General features: G+C 46.5%; 1 protein-coding gene across 2 annotated transcripts in view; it reads left to right on the top strand.

Moving 5' to 3' along the window:
• SLC45A2 (solute carrier family 45 member 2) overlaps positions 1 to 17,048 on the top strand; it is a 300,223-nt gene that overhangs the window by 6,344 nt on the left and 276,831 nt on the right. The window contains exons 2-3 of one of the 2 annotated variants that reach the window (XM_063960601.1): positions 9,610 to 10,183; positions 16,157 to 16,339. In XM_063960601.1, the coding sequence (XP_063816671.1) occupies positions 9,739 to 10,183; positions 16,157 to 16,339 (628 nt within the window). In that variant the 5' untranslated portion in view covers positions 9,610 to 9,738. Of the gene's footprint in view, positions 1 to 9,609; positions 10,184 to 11,660; positions 11,825 to 16,156; positions 16,340 to 17,048 lie in introns of those variants that run through there. The other variant, XM_063960611.1, reaches the window with a different exon arrangement.

Here is a 17,048-nt window from a genome sequence, read left to right as displayed (position 1 = left end):
ACACCCATATCCTCCTCATCCTGGTGTACTTCAACACTGACATCTTCAATCTGACTATCAGGAACTGGACTGCGGGTGCTCCTTCCAGCACTTGCAGTGGGCGTGCAAATGGTGGAAGGCGCATGCTCTTCACGTCCAGTGTTGGGAAGGTCAGGCATCGCAACCGACACAATTGGACTCTCCTTGTGGATTTGGGATTTCGAAGAACGCACAGTTCTTTGCGGTGCTTTTGCCAGCTTGAGTCTTTTCAGTTTTCTAGCGAGAGGCTGAGTGCTTCCATCCTCATGTGAAGCTGAACCACTAGCCATGAACATAGGCCAGGGCCTCAGCCGTTCCTTGCCACTCCGTGTGGTAAATGGCATATTGGCAAGTTTACGCTTCTCCTCCGACAATTTTATTTTAGGTTTTGGAGTCCTTTTTTTACTGATATTTGGTGTTTTGGATTTGACATGCTCTGTACTATGACATTGGGCATCAGCCTTGGCAGACGACGTTGCTGGCATTTCATCGTCTCGGCCATGACTAGTGGCAGCAGCTTCAGCACGAGGTGGAAGTGGATCTTGATCTTTCCCTAATTTTGGAACCTCAACATTTTTGTTCTCCATATTTTAATAGGCACAACTAAAAGGCACCTCAGGTAAACAATGGAGATGGATGGATACTAGTATACAATTATGGATGGACTGCCGAGTGCCGACACAGAGGTAGCTACAGCCGTGAACTACCGTACTGTGTCTGCTGCTAATATAGACTGGATGATAATGAGATTTAGTATGTATAAAGAAGAAAGAAAAAAAAAACCACGGGTAGGTGGTATACAATTATGGATGGACTGCCGAGTGCCGACACAGAGATAGCTACAGCCGTGGACTACCGTACTGTACTGTGTCTGCTGCTAATATAGACTGGTTGATAATGAGATGTAGTATGTATAAAGAAGAAAAAAAAACCACGGGTAGGTGGTATACAATTATGGATGGACTGCCGAGTGCCGACACAGAGATAGCTACAGCCGTGGACTACCGTACTGTACTGTGTCTGCTGCTAATATAGGCTGGATGATAATGAGATGTAGTATGTATAAAGAAGAAAGAAAAAAAAAACACGGGTAGGTGGTATACAATTATGGATGGACTGCAGAGTGCCGACACAGAGATAGCTACAGCCGTGGACTACCGTACTGTACTGTGTGTGCTGCTAATATAGACTGGTTGATAATGAGATGTAGTATGTATAAAGAAGAAAGAAAAAAAAACCACGGGTAGGTGGTATACAATTATGGATGGACTGCCGAGTGCCGACACAGAGGTAGCTACAGCCGTGAACTACCGTACTGTGTCTGCTGCTAATATAGACTGGTTGATAATGAGATGTAGTATGTATAAAGAAGAAAGAAAAAAAAAAAACACGGGTAGGTGGTATACAATTATGGATGGACTGCCGAGTGCCGACACAGAGGTAGCTACAGCCGTGGACTACCGTACTGTGTCTGCTGCTAATATAGACTGGTTGATAATGAGATGTAGTATGTATAAAGAAGAAAGAAAAAAAAAACACGGGTAGGTGGTATACAATTATGGATGGACTGCCGAGTGCCGACACAGAGGTAGCTACAGCTGTGGACTACCGTACTGTGTCTGCTGCTAATATAGACTGGTTGATAATGAGATGTAGTATGTATAAAGAAGAAAGAAAAAAAAACCACGGGTAGGTGGTATACAATTGTGGATGGACTGCCGAGTGCCGACACAGAGATAGCTACAGCCATGGACTACCGTACTGTACTGTGTCTGCTGCTAATATAGACTGGATGATAATGAGATGTAGTATGTATAAAGAAGAAAGAAAAAAAAAAACCACGGGTAGGTGGTATACAATTATGGATGGACTGCCGAGTGCCGACACAGAGGTAGCTACAGCCGTGGACTACCGTACTGTGTCTGCTGCTAATATAGACTGGTTGATAATGAGATGTAGTATGTATAAAGAAGAAAGAAAAAAAAACCACGGGTAGGTGGTATACAATTATGGATGGACTGCAGAGTGCCGACACAGAGGTAGCTACAGCCGTGGACTACCGTACTGTGTCTGCTGCTAATATAGACTGGTTGATAATGAGATGTAGTTTGTATAAAGAAGAAAGAAAAAAAAAACCACGGGTAGGTGGTATACAATTATGGATGGACTGCCGAGTGCCGACACAGAGATAGCTACAGCCGTGGACTACCGTACTGTACTGTGTCTGCTGCTAATATAGACTGGATGATAATGAGATGTAGTATGTATAAAGAAGAAAGAAAAAAAAAACCACGGGTAGGTGGTATACAATTATGGATGGACTGCCGAGTGCCGACACAGAGGTAGCTACAGCCGTGAACTACCGTACTGTGTCTGCTGCTAGTATAGACTGGATGATAAATAATGATATAAAAAATATATATATATCACTACTGCAGCCGGACAGGTATATATTATATAATGACGGACCTGCTGGACACTGTCTGTCAGCAGAATGAGTTTTTTATAGAATAAAAAAAACACCACACAAGTCACACGACGAGTGTTTAACTTTTTCAGGCAGACAATCACAATATACTGGTGGTCAGTGTGGTCAGGTCACTGGTCAGTCACACTGGCAGTGGCACTCTGGCAGCAAAAGTGTGCACTGTTTAATATGTACTCCTGGCTCCTGCTATAACCTATAACTGCTCCCCAGTCTCCCCCACAATTAAGCTGTGTGAGCACAGTCAGATATTATACATAGATGATGCAGCACACTGGGCTGAGCACAGATATGGTATGTGACTGAGTCACTGTGTGTCGTTTTTTTCAGGCAGAGAACGGATTATATTAAATAATAATAAAACTGCACTGGTGGTCTCACTGGTCAGTCACTAGTATAACTAACTAACTACTATCAGCAAAATTCTGCACTCTCTGAGTACTCCTCCTAAGCTCCAGTAAATGAAGTGTCTCACTCTCACTCTCCTATCTATTTCTAAACGGAGAGGACGCCAGCCACGTCCTCTCCCTATCAATCTCAATGCACGTGTGAAAATGGCGGCGACGCGCGGCTCCTTATATAGAATCCGAGTCTCGCGATAGAATCCGAGCCTCGCGAGAATCCGACAGCGTGATGATGACGTTCGGGCGCGCTCGGGTTAACCGAGCAAGGCGGGAAGATCCGAGTCGCTCGGACCCGTGTAAAAAAACCTGAAGTTCGGGCGGGTTCGGATTCAGAGGAACCGAACCCGCTCATCTCTAGTGATCGCCCCCGGCAGCCTCCCAGGGGGACAGGCTCGACCACGATTCATTGTATGCTGTCCTTTTGCATATGATGTATCTTGGGCGATCCCAGCCATGCCTGTGGGGTCGGACCAGATTGAATGTGCAGCACATTCAATCTGGAGGATCCGATCCGATGCTCACGGGAACGCGGATCGGATACGCCTCCAAAATGCCCGATTTCATCCGATATATCGGGCCAAATGCCCGAAATCGGGCATTATCGCTCTAGTGTATGGGGCCCTTTACACAGATATCCAGGGACATGTAGTTATGTGACACAATACCGACCATTCTATCCCAATCGCTGAAAATCCCGACAGTCAGCATGCCACGACACCCATAGAGTGGGACTAGAACCTGTGGCGAGCGCAGCAAGCCCGCAAGGAGCTTTGTTGCACTCACCCCCACCGCCAGCATTCTGCGGCGGGATGTTAACCACCAGTATCCCAGCCACCGGTAACACGGAACCAACCCAGTCACCCTGCCAGCTAAGGTTTTCTCCAGTGCTGGAATGGTAATTTAAAGCGTACTCTGTGAGGGATGCGGTCAGTTTACCGGCTGTTGGGATCCTGACGTTAAGGAGATCGACACTGGAATCCCGACACCGGCCCATAATTCCCACTCGGTTGGTGAATCCACGCCCCCAACTGAGTGGGAATAGAACCCGTGGCACGCACAGCGAGCCCCTGAGGGAACTCCCTGCCAGGATTCCAGCAGACGTGATGCCGCTGTCGGTAGTATGACGGCCGGCATCCCGTCTGCTGGGATCTCATATGTAGCCCATCTGTGACACATAAGTGAATTGTGGAACCAATGTGATGAGCGATATAATTGAGGACTGTTAGAAACTGACCACTAAATAGTCTACAGTGTGACCAATCCCTTTAATCAGCAGTCAGGTGACTGTCGGATCTGTGTACTAAACCTTGGAGCGAGATAAGTACCAACCAACCAGCATATAACTCATTTTTCATGACAGTTAGGAGATGATTGGCTGGTACTTTATATCTCCATCCACTTCATTTCTCTCCAAGGCTTAATACATAAACCCCTGTATATAAAAAGGAAATATCTGATGAATGATGCTCAAAAAGAAATGATTTATTTGTAATAAATAGCAGACAAGTTATATTTGTGCAATCAGCATACTACAGTAGGGAAGGAGATCCAGGGGTAGATTTACGAAAACATCTAAAAATGAAACGTGGTGATGTTACCCATAGCAACCAATCAGATTAAATGTTAAATCCTAGAAAATGATAGACAGGATCTGATTGGTTGGTTTGGCCAACAACACCACTGTTCATTTTTTTAGAAGCTTTAGTAAAACTGAAATTCTTGTGTAGAGCCATGTGCTGGCATGTGGGACATAACGCAGACATAACTTTCCATGGTCAGTTGTGGAGAGATAAACTACCAACCAATCAGCTCCTAACTGCCATGTTACAAGCTGTGTTCGAAAAAGGACAGGAGCTGATAGGTTGATAGTTTATCTCTCACCACTTTATCACACTCCAAGGCTTAGTACATCTGCCCCAAGTCCTTTATTTCCCTGGCTTCATCGTTAACCTCAGCAGTACATAAAAATCTATCTAGGTATATTTTTTCTTTTCTATTCAAAAGCTTCTTCCTAAATGTATCTCATCAGCCGGTCTTCCCAGCCACCATGCCGCGCACAGCTGGTTCCTTTCCACCCACACATGTCATACTGTCTTCTCTTTCCTTGTTACAGAATTGTGTTAAGTCAAACTCTATCCTCTCCAGTCTTCATCCACCTGTATTGGGAATGGAAAAGGTCATGTGACGCTGGATGATGCGCAGGAATTTAACACTGATGAAAACAGAGTTTCTCACTTTCCTATACAAAAAAATATTATTAATATTCATAAGAGGCAAAAATGTCATGTTTTTCACCTATTTTAGAGAAATAAAACATTATTTATACATACCGGCCCTTTTATTGTTATTTAAGTTGAATATCCTACATATTTTAAGATATTTTGCATCCAGAACATAGACGTGCACAGACACTGACATGGGGGTGCCGTTTCTGACTTCCCCCCTCCGCCGGGTATCGGACTACCTCCTCCACCCCTTGCTCTGGGACATAAGACTACTCAACTGGGCTGCCCAGGTGAGCAGTCTATGTCCTGGAAGGGGAGGGGAGTAGACCATAATGCAGTGGGTGGGAGTCCGAGACAGCTTCCCCATGTTGGCATCTGCGCACGCCTATGATTCAGAATGCATAACATTAATAAACGCAAGAAAAGTGCATTGTCATGCAAAAATCTGTGCTAGCAGAAATCTATTGTATTGATAGAAAAAGGACAAACTGCTTAAAACTTGTATCATTAAAATGTGTCTATAGCAGGGTTTCCCAAACTCTGCCATTTACTAATGCCAATTAAGTCTCCTGTGCTCAAGTATTTATATCCTTGACCGATATCGATGGCCTCAGATCTTTTGAACATGCGAGAAGTTCTGGGGCTGTCGTTAGCAATGCCATGCTGCCTGAATACAACATGGCCCCCGCGTCGCCGTTTGTCGCTGCCGGCATCGGCAAGTGTGTAAGCATTTGCCGATGCCGGCCTCCCACCGGGCACGATGTGTCGTTCAGTGACATATCATGCCGTGTGTACCCACCTTAACTTTACCTAAATTGGATCTAACACTGATTCATTCATTAGGTCATCACCAGTTTCTAATTGGTCCCATGAACATTGGTACAGCCTGCAAATATATCTACATCATGGTGGCCTTGATGTGCACCAGGGGTTGGCAATTGTGGCACTCCAGCTGCTGAGGAACTATAAGTCCCAGCAACACCTGCCACAGTTTTAGCATACCCTAACGCAGTGGTTCTTAAACTCGGTCCTCAGGACCCCACACGGTGCATGTTTTGCAGGTAACCCAGCAGGTGCACAGGTGTATTAATTACTCGCTGACACATTTTAAAAGGTCCGCAGGTGGAGTTAATTATTTCACTTGTGATTCTGTGAGGAGACCTGCAAAACATGCACTGTGTGGGGTCCTGAGGACCGAGTTTGAGAACCTGTGCCCTAACGCAGTGGTTCTCAAACTCGGTCCTCAGGACCCCACACAGTGCATGTTTTGCAGGTAACCCAGCAGGTGCACAGGTGTATTAATTACTCACTGACACATTTCAAAAGGTCCGCAGGTGGAGCTTATTATTTCACTTGCGATTCTGTGAGGAGACCTGCAAAACATGCACTGTGTGGGGTCCTGAGGACCGAGTTTGAGAACCTGTGCGCCTAACGCATACCTCCCAACATGACCCTCTCCAGGAGGGACACAATGCTCTGTTTCTGGACTTTTCTCTTAATTTATTATTGCTATCACCTGTACTGAACAGATTTAATGGATAAGAAAGGCGTTTCAGCACAGGTGAGGGCAATCACAAGTGAAGAGGGAAGTCCAGGAGCAGAGCATTCTGTCCCTCCAGGAGAGAGTCATGTTGTGAGGTGTGCTAACAGTAAGGGGCCCTACTCACTGGCCGACCCGCCGCCGAGCTGCCCGACGGCGGATACGGCCGACGAGCGACCCGGCGGCGGGGGGGCAGTGACGGGGGGAGTGAAGTTTCTTCACTCCCCCCGTCACGCGGCTGCATTGAAGTGCAGGCAAATATGGACGAGATCGTCCATATTGGCCTGCATGCACAGCCGACGGGAGACCAGCGATGAACGAGCGCGGGGCCGCGCATCGTTCATCGCTGGAGTCTCCACACTGAAAGATATGAACGAGTTCTCGTTCATTTATGAACGAGATCGTTCATATCTTTCTAAAAATCGGCAAGTGTGTAGGGCCTATAAAACTGTGGCAGGGAATGCTGCCATGTGTAGTTCCACAAGTTGCCTACCCCTGATGCATACTTGCCTACCTGACCCTCTCCATGAGGGAGAAAATGCTCTGTTCCAGGACTTTCCTGGTAATGTATGATTGCCATCACCTGTGGTGAGCTAGTTAATTGATAAGAAAGGTGTTTCACCACAGGTGATGGCAATCATACATTACCAGGAAAGTCCAGGAACAGAGCATTTTCTCCCTCATGGAGAGGGTCAGGTAGGCAAGTATGCCTTGATGTGCACCATCTTTCTGTTATACCAGGGTACCTAGAGCATTTGTGGAGTTACATTGTACTGCTCTGACTGTGTCTACAAATGTTCTCTACATGGAGGTACAAAATAGATCAATTTAAAAAAAAAAAAAAAAATAGGGCGAAACCCAAAGAACACAATCACTGAACTGGTGCAAAATCCAAGCTTTGGGGAGTGAAAGTGGCCATTAGACTCATTCTGCCTGTGACCGGAGCAGTCCAGAAAGGATGGTCACTAAGATTATTGGGAACAGAGCACAAGTCACCAAATACAAAACTATTGTATACTACTGTATGACAGTTTCCCAAACTTGGTGTCATTACAGTCCAGGCTTTAAGGCTATCCATGCAGAGTCCAGAAGTTTAAATCAAATTGGCTGAGGTGTTAATTAAGTCACCTGTGCTCAAGCATGGATATCTTTACAACCTGACCTATAATGTCAGAGTTTAGGAAACTCTGCTGTCTGCAAGTAATTATTAGGCTCGCCATACCTTTAAATTAGAGATGTGTGGGTTCGGTTTTACTCAGGTTTTTCTTATTGGCTATCCAAAACGCGTGACATCCGTGAGCCAATAAGATGCCGTTTTGAGACCTGGGTAAAACCGAACCCGCACATCTCTACTTTAAACTAGGACTCTCATGAACTACACAGGTTCTTTGGCTGACTGAAACCAGGCGAAATGCTGACTTGAATTAAGCCAACCATAGAACCTATGTAATTCATGAGTGCCCCAGTTTAAAAGGATAGTATGTTAAACCTACCAATTATGTATTTCTATCTATTTGTACGGAAGTTTGATAAATGTATCCCTTAAAGCACAGGTTCTCAAACTCAGCTGAAGCAGTTCATGTTTTCCAGGTCTCCTCACAGAATTGCAAGTGAAATAATTAGCTCCACCTGCGGATGTTTTAAAATGTGTCAGTGAGTAATGAGTACACCTGAGCTCGGTGACCTGGAAAACACATACCTCCTAACACGACCCTCTCCAGGAGGGACACAATGCTCTGCTTCTGGATTTTTCTCTTCATTTAATTATGGCCAGCACCTGTTTTTTTAACCTGTTAAAAACAGGTTAATGGATAAGAAAGGTGTTTTATCATGGGTGGTGGCAATCATACAGTAAGAGGGAAGTCAAGGAGCAGAGCATTCTGCCCCTAGTAAAGAGGGTTATGTTTGGAGGTACACATGACCTGTGTTGTGTCCTGAGGACCGAGTTTGAGAACCACTGCCATAAAGCATACAATACTTTGGAGCCAGTTTTGGTGGAATGCAACCTACTGTATCAACATACCTTATTTATATTGCTAGTTCTTAGTCAACTCACTGGATGTATATTGATGCAACCACCCAAAATACCTACTTCTGTTTTGTTTTGCAAATAAATGTTATTGATTTACCTGGAGCATATCATTGCTGTTCTGTATATTATTACCAGAGAAACTTTAGTGTATAAATTAAGAAAAGATGTTTGACCTCATCTGATCAAGTAACTATATATAGGCTTACCATGCTATCCTATAAACTGAGACACTTATGAATTACACAGTTTCTGTGGCTGGCTGATTCAAGCCTGTCTTTCACCTGGTTTCAATCAGCCAGAATACATGTATAATCCATGTCTGGCACAGTTTAAAGGGATCGTGGGTTAAGTGTATGTATATATATATATATATATATATATATATATATATATATAATTTTCACACACATATTGTAGGCTTATCATACTATGCTTTTAAACCGGGACTCATGAATTACACATGTTCTATGGCTGACTTAATTGATGCCTGCATTTAACCTGGTTCAGCCATAGAACCTGAATAATTTGAGTAATACTATTATTATTTTTTCTTATACACATTTAAGTAATTCCAAACCTGATTTCTGAACGCACACAGAAATAGGAGTTTAATAATATAATTAAGCGAATGGCAAAGTCATGACCCTTTTTTCCCCCCACGTGCTTTTATTATGAAAATAACCGGATCTTACATAATGACGATTATTAACAATGCACAGTTTATGGGCCACAAGAAACGTTACACATTCTGCATGTACCTTGTGATAACTTGGAGTTCTCTATTTAACCAATGTGGGTTTTTTTTCTTCTTCCAAATGAAGCTGACGAACTGTCAGAAAGTTAAAGCTTCTTAAGTTGACATTCACATGATTTTCCCTCTTCCTCCCAAACTTGTGATCTTCCAGCTATGTAAGGAGCAGAGAGAGAGTCCCACCTCCCTTTAAAGCTCTGTGTGCAAGGCTGAACCTCCTCCACAGCCAAAGAGGAACATTGTCCATCCACTGCTGCGAATATTGCTCCTGGCTGGCTGAGATATGACTCTCTCCAAGAATGTGGAGTTTCAGGAGCCCACAGAGCGCATTGCCAGCACCAGTATTCAACCCCATACAAAGAGCCTGGAGTACAGCAGCAGCCTTGATCAGATGGATGAAGAGATCTTTCAGTCCATGGAGCCACCTAAAAGGTCCACCGGCAGGCTTATCATGCACAGCATGGTCATGTTCGGGAGAGAGAACTTGTATGCGGTGGAAGCTGCTTTTGTGACCCCTATCTTGCTCAGTGTGGGACTCCCTAAGAGATTGTATAGTCTTGTTTGGCTCATCAGCCCCATCCTTGGTTTCATTCTCCAGCCAGTGGTAGGTTCTGCCAGTGATTACTGTCGGTCTCGCTGGGGGAGGCGGAGGCCTTATATTCTGACTTTGGGGTTGATGATGGTCCTTGGTATGGCACTCTTCCTCAACGGTGATGCAGCAGTATCTGGTAAGTGGCTAAAATGTTGCCTATTGGTGTGTACGTAATTATAATATAATATAATATACAGGTATCTGACATTAGTATTGTTCTTTGCAGGGCTGTATTAAGGTCCATGTGGGTTTGGGGCTTATTTTATGAAGCTATGACCAGTATTGTGTGGGTGTGACCAGTGCTGTGTGAATGTGGACAGCACCATGTGGGACTGCATACCCACAACCCTATCGGTCCCAATTTCTCCCTAAATGCATAAAAGTAGGTACATTTTATAATTTTGACAGGAAAATAACAATAGAATTTTAATATTTATAATTTATTGCCGACCACATGGTCAGCAGGGTGTCTAGTCATCCTCGTGCTGCCATGAAGACAGGCCTAATTTTATGTGGAGGCCTGGAGCTGTAGTCCATACTTACCTACTCTCCCGGAAGCTGCGGGAGGCTCCCGTTTTTTGGGGTAGCCCCCCGCACCCCCGGAAGAGTGGGCAGGTCTCCCGCATCCTGCTCGCACCCTAGCGATTCGCGGGTCCGTCGGGTGGAGAAGGGGTTAAAATGAAGCAAATCGCGTCATTTTAGCCCCGCCCCCTTCCCGTGAATCGCAACATTTCCCGATGCGGGGGCGGGGCTTAGTGATGTCACAGTCAGGCCCCGCCCCCCGAAGACACGTGCAGCGTCTCCTCTCCGGGCTTCTCCCGGAGAGGAGAAATCAAATGTAGGTAAGTATGCTGTAGTCCCATCCGCCCCACTGTAAATCTTAAGGAGGCTGAGCGCAGGGCCCGTTATTGGAGTTGCTGTGCGGAACTTGGAAGGCTGCTGTATACTGCACATACTGTAGGAACTGTACCACACACAACTTCATCCTCTGCACATCATCAGATGTAATAAGCCCCTGAAGCCTGTATAAGTCTTGTGTTTTGTAGCTCTTTTATGCAGGGGAACTCATAATGTATGTTTGCTACGTGACTATTTGTTGCTAAATACTAGAGAGGTACTGTATATGATTGCTATGGGCAACTTCTCCACTTTATCTCACTCCAAGGTTTGCTTCATCTCCCCCCTAGGAGTAGGTTTACCATACTGTCCCTTTAACCTGGGATACTCATGAATTACACAGGTTCCGTGGCTGATTAAAACTAGGTGAACTGCAGGCTACAAGTCAGCCAGCCACAGTACCTGTGTTATGCATGAGTGTCCAGGGATAGTATGGTAAGCCTACACAGGAGTACACGAGGGCTGTTACACTCCTTCTCACACTTACTGATGACAAATAATGGAGGTTGTTTGATTCTAAATCTGTTGCACTGTGGCAGATTCTACCAGGCTCTGTGTCAGTGAAGCAACATGCAGTACGTAACTGCACTGGCTTCACTGTGCCTAACAGTGGCTTCCTATTGGAAGTCCCACCTGTCAGTCACAGACACAACAGGCAGTCCAATTTGAAGATGTTTCCTCCCTCCGGGACTGGCAGACCGGACTGTTATAAACAGAGAGCTGGCTTCCTGTATGAAGCCACTTCCTGCCTTCCATGCACCGCGGCGTCTGTACATGTGCTGGTCCTGGCGCCTGCTGGATCCACTGCGCAGGTACGGGGACCCGGGGACTATCCATCACCTCTCTGGGCACAGGGGTAGTGGCAGTCCCCATACCAAACGTAAGTAGGAGCTGCCGCTGGTGACATGCTCTATATTTATACAGTATACTGTGATCAGGGACGGTTCCGGGGCTTCTGGCACCCCGGGCGGCATTAGGGGGCGTGGCTTCGTACAGGGGGCGTGGTCATTTACGCCCCCCTGTACAGACTGAAATGATGTGCGGTGCGCGATGACGTCATCGCGCACCGCACAGTAAAGGACCTCTCAACGAAGGGAAACTAGACGCGTACGCGTCTAGTTTCCCTTCCCAGCAGCAGCGGGGGGGCAGCGGGGGCTACACAGCAGCAGCGGATCTTGCCCTGGTGCGGCGCCCTCCGGATGGCGCCCTGCGCCCTCCGGAAGGCGGCGCCCCGGGCAAAAGTCCTGCTTGCCCATGGCAAGATCCACTACTGACTGTGATACATGGGGGACTGAGGTGTAATCTGGCACTGCACTGTTATGTGATATTCCTATAACTTCCTCCGTGGTCCGCCATACAGTAGTATACAGTGCTAGTGGATCATATACTGCTGTTATATTCTGTCATGTGGGATACTCTGCACACCTATCACTGGCGTTTCTATAATGGGTGCAGTGTGTGCGGCGCACACGGGCCCCTGATTCCAGAGGGGGCCCCCACCGCACACGCTGCACCGATTTTTCTAAATGCGCAGTACAAAAATAACTGGAAAATGGGCGTTGCGCCATTTTCCCGGAGATATGCGCAGTAGCTCTCGAGTGCTCGGACTCTCTGCGCTGCCGGCAGAGAGGAGGAGGCCCGAATGGAGGAGGCTGCACCCGGGCCGCCTCCTCTCTTAAAGCGCCCCTGACACCTATAGAGCCTGATTTCTGATTCTTGGAATTTAAACCAAGAAAAGCAAGTACAGTAACTTTGTGTCTGAAAGAAACCATGTTGCCATGCAAGGGGAGCAAATACATTTATAGATTTCCTGTGCAAGGTAAATACTGGCTGCTTTATTTTCACACTGCAATTTAGATTTCAGTTTGGACACACCCCATCCAAATCTGTCTCTGCACATGTTACATCTGCCCATACTTGCTTACTCTCCTGGAAGCTGCGGAAGGCTCCCAGTTTTGGGGGTAGCCTCCCGCACCCCTGGAAGAGTAGGCAGGTCTCCGGCATCCTGCTGGGACCCGCGATTTGCGTAGTTTTCCTGATGTGGGGGCGTGGCTTGATTATGTCGCAGCCCGGCCCCGCCACCCGAAGTCTCCTGCAGCGTCTCCCCTCCGGGCTTCTCCCAGACAGGAGAAATTTAAAGTAGGCAAGTATGCATCTGCCCCACCTATAGTGCAACATGGTTACTGCTGTATGTCCACTTCCCAATCCTATGCTCTGCCTCTCATACACTGCACAATGGGTCTAATTCTGAGTTGATCGCAGCAGCAAATATGTTAGCAGTTGGGCAAAACCATGTGTACTGCAGGTGGGGCAGATGTAACATGTGCAGAGAGAGAGAGTTAGATTTGGGTGGGGTGTGTTCAAACTGAAATCTAACTTGCAGTGTAAAAATAAAGCAGCCAGTATTTACCCTGCACAGAAACTATATATCCCACCCAAATCTAACTCTCTCTGCACATGTTATATCTGCCACACCTGCAGTGCACATGGTTTTGCCCAATTGCTAACAAAATTGATGCTGCGATCAACTCAGAATTAGGCCCATTGGGGGGTAATTCTGAGTTGATCGCAGCATCAATTTTGTTAGCAGTTGGGCAAAACCATGTGCACTGCAGGTGGGGCAGATATAACGTGCAGAGAGAGTTAGATTTGGGTGGGGTGTGTTCAAACTGAAATCTAAATTGCAGTGTAAAAATAAAGCAGCCAGTATTTACCCTGCACAGAAACAAAATAACCCACCCAAATCTAACTTTCTCTGTATATGTTATATCTGCCCAGCCCCCCCCCCCCCCTCCGCAGTGCACATGGTATTGCCCAATTGCTACCAAACTTGCTGCTGCGATCAACTCAGAATTACCCCCCAATGTACAATCTTATTTGTGTACATAGCTAACACTGTATTAGGCCCGGATTTCCCACAAGGCAACCTATGCACTCGTCTAGTGCATAGTTGCCTACATTGCTGCACCATCCTCCAGGAGGCTGCAGCATGGTAGGCTAATGGGGGCGTGTCCAGTAGCGATGTGGGTGGTCCAGGGGTGTGGCCGATGGGGAAAGAGAGTGGTCCGGGGGAGTCGCACCATAGAGAAAACAGGCACTGTACAGTGCGGGGCGGAGCTACGATGACACAAATTGTGTCATCGTGTCCTCCTCGGACCGCCCACTTGTTCTCTGCTGTGGGCGGCCGAGGGGGAGTGCGGGGGCTGCCAGGAAAAGCAGGGCACTTGCCCACCTTTCTGGGGCGCCGGGAGGGCCACCCGATTTTCGGGAGCCTCCTGTCCTTTCCGGGAGGGTAAGCAAGTATGGTCTAGGGCAGGCATGTCCAAACTGCGGGCCTCCAGCTGTTGTGAAACTACATATCCCAGCATGCCCTGACACAGTTTTGCTGTCGGAGAATGCTAAAGCTGTGTCAGGGCATGGTGGGATGTGTAGTTTCTCTACAGCTGGAGGGCCGCAGTTTGGACATGCCTGGAAGGTCCCAGAGGGCCAGGGGCCAGGCCCCACTAAATCTAGTCCGTTCATGATCCATTACAAAGGCTGGCTACTACTTAAGTGTTTACAGAGGCTTCGTAATGGTGTTCAGACCAGTATTAATATCACCAGTACAGGCACTGAGCTTTGTTACTGTTATTCTGCAAAACGCTCTCAAAGGAGCACTGCGTGACCACCATGTGACGCCAGGACAGTGCGATAACACAGCTGTACATCGGGTATATAAACTCTCTCCACAAGTGCCATTTGGAGAGTTTCCGGGACGGGTGTACCTTACATATGGTTGCCAACTGCTTTGTCTTCGAGCTCGGTCTCTGGCACCCACAGAAATGAGCAGGAGGAGCTTTTTCAAATTTCCTCCTTGTGTCTGATTTCCCACACTACTCCAGAAGCTGTCAAAAGTAACTCATGTTGGCGATCTCTGTTAGTATAACGTGATCCAAATCTATATAACATGATGTGTATCCTTTTATGATAAATTTTATCAATGGAAAATAATGGCCATCTTTGCAGCTATATTGCAAGTGGCAGCACTGCTGGTGTAAAGTGAAGAGATACACAGCCAATATAATATGATGTGCTCCTCTGGTAGTGTAATGTGATGGGCACCTTTACTGGTATTATATGAAGGTCTCCTGACTGCCGGTCACGTAACTGCCTCCCATTTGAGACAGTGTGACGTGCCTCCCTGAGGGAGCTGCAGCGGCCTGTAATCACACCTGCTGGGAAGAGAGATGATGCCGGAGGTCCCCACAGTGCCCAATAGGGGAACTGCTATCAGGGAGGGAACTACTGCAGCGGGTACTGGCTGGCACTTGCCAACAACTGTATTCACGCAGTCACAAGGAACCACCAGCACCGGACCCAATAAATAGAAACTGTGCTACAGCACGACGTGACACATCCATGTACATTTAAAAAAAAAACCAATACAACCAAATGAGCGTCTGCTTTACTGCCACGGACTGAGTGCCAATATGAACTAATAGGTTTTTAGCAGCCACACTACAGTGCATAATAGTATAAGTGGGTGGGGTCATGACTTAATCCGCCAATCAGGAGGAGGTACCAGTCATCGTCATCACCTCCTGACAGGCACATGTGCTTCTCTGTTGTGCCTAGCATGAGACACGTAGGCTTGAATATGACCTTACTGCACTTAGCCAAAGCTTGCACGCCCCCGCCACCTCTCTATCGAAGGGAAGATGTAGCAAGCCTTTTGGGGGGATGTATCAAACAGTGAAAAAAAACTGAAATTGCCTATAAGCTTTTACATATCCTATTTGTAGAATGTTCTTTATAAATGCTACTTTGCAGCTGATTGGTTGCTATGGGCAACTTCACCACTGCTCCAGTGTTTTCTACACTTTTTTCAGTGCTTGATACTGTACATCAACACCTAAGTGCCTTAAGCGCAAAATGCATTCTAATATCCGTGGGTCTGGATGCATGATAGGAATCAAACCTCTACATCGGCCCCCTCTGCGTTTATTATAAACCTGTAAATATAAAAAAACAACCACCCACTACTGTGTATTTTAAGCTTCATTTGGCATAGCCTATGAGGTGCATGGTTCTCAATTTCATCTGTACCTTTTAGTGACCCTCACACTGTTAAGAAACTTTTGTATAATTGTGTGTGTGTATATATATATATATATTTGTATTTATGAATGAGATGTACTTTCACAGTGTAACTGCCGCTATACCTCTGTTCCAGCTGCATTTAACAATCGTATCAGTGCCGAGAAGACGACGTGGGCTATAGTAATCACCATGCTGGGAGTGGTCATTTTTGACTTTGCTGCGGACTTCATTGACGGGCCGATAAAGGCCTACCTGTTTGATGTGTGCTCACACCAAGACAAGGAGAGAGGACTTCATTACCATGCGCTGCTGACTGGTAAGCACCTTCTCCAGCCCTCTCCCTTCTATACTGAATCCCATTCATTGCATCTTGGATGGACTGATCTGTAGTCATGTGCCCAGGTCACAAGAGTTCTCCTGGCATTCACTCGTGACTGTATCATTGCTGCAGAGGCTGGTGCTGTGGCCTTTACATTGTGCCCCAAGCTGTGTATTGTTGGGAAATAGTAACCTACAGACGAGCCATTTGTATACAATCCACTACACATTAAAAGCGTTTACATAAAGTATTAACCACACAATGCCTCTCTATCTCTATTGCAGTAAGGGAGGTCAATATATAATACAGATAAGTGGGTTCAGATCTCAGAGACTTATCGCCAGACTCTGATCCCAGAATGAGGCAAAACGTCATCATCCTGCTGTCGGATTCTCGTGGGTTTTGGGTTCCATATAAGGAGCCGCGCATCGCCATTTTCACTCCGGACTTGGAGAGTGAGGGAGACAGACCTCGGTCTCTCTGTGGGTAGTGGCGTCGGGTGGGGACAGTATGTGCTCTGTAGGGGTGTTGTCCTGTCACTGTGGTGTCCTGTGCTGATAGGGGTGCTGCAGCTGTACATGGGTGTTGCTGTCCTGGCACTGTCTTGTATGCTGTAAAATTACAGGAGTGCTGTTAAAATACAGGGGTGCTGGCCCTGTCCTGTATGCTGTAAAAATACAGAGGTGCTGTTGTTAAAATAAAGGTA

Source organism: Pseudophryne corroboree, chromosome 1, assembly GCF_028390025.1.
Source record: "Pseudophryne corroboree isolate aPseCor3 chromosome 1, aPseCor3.hap2, whole genome shotgun sequence".
NCBI lineage: Eukaryota > Metazoa > Chordata > Amphibia > Anura > Myobatrachidae > Pseudophryne > Pseudophryne corroboree.
This window is presented reverse-complemented; position numbering and strand designations above follow the sequence as displayed.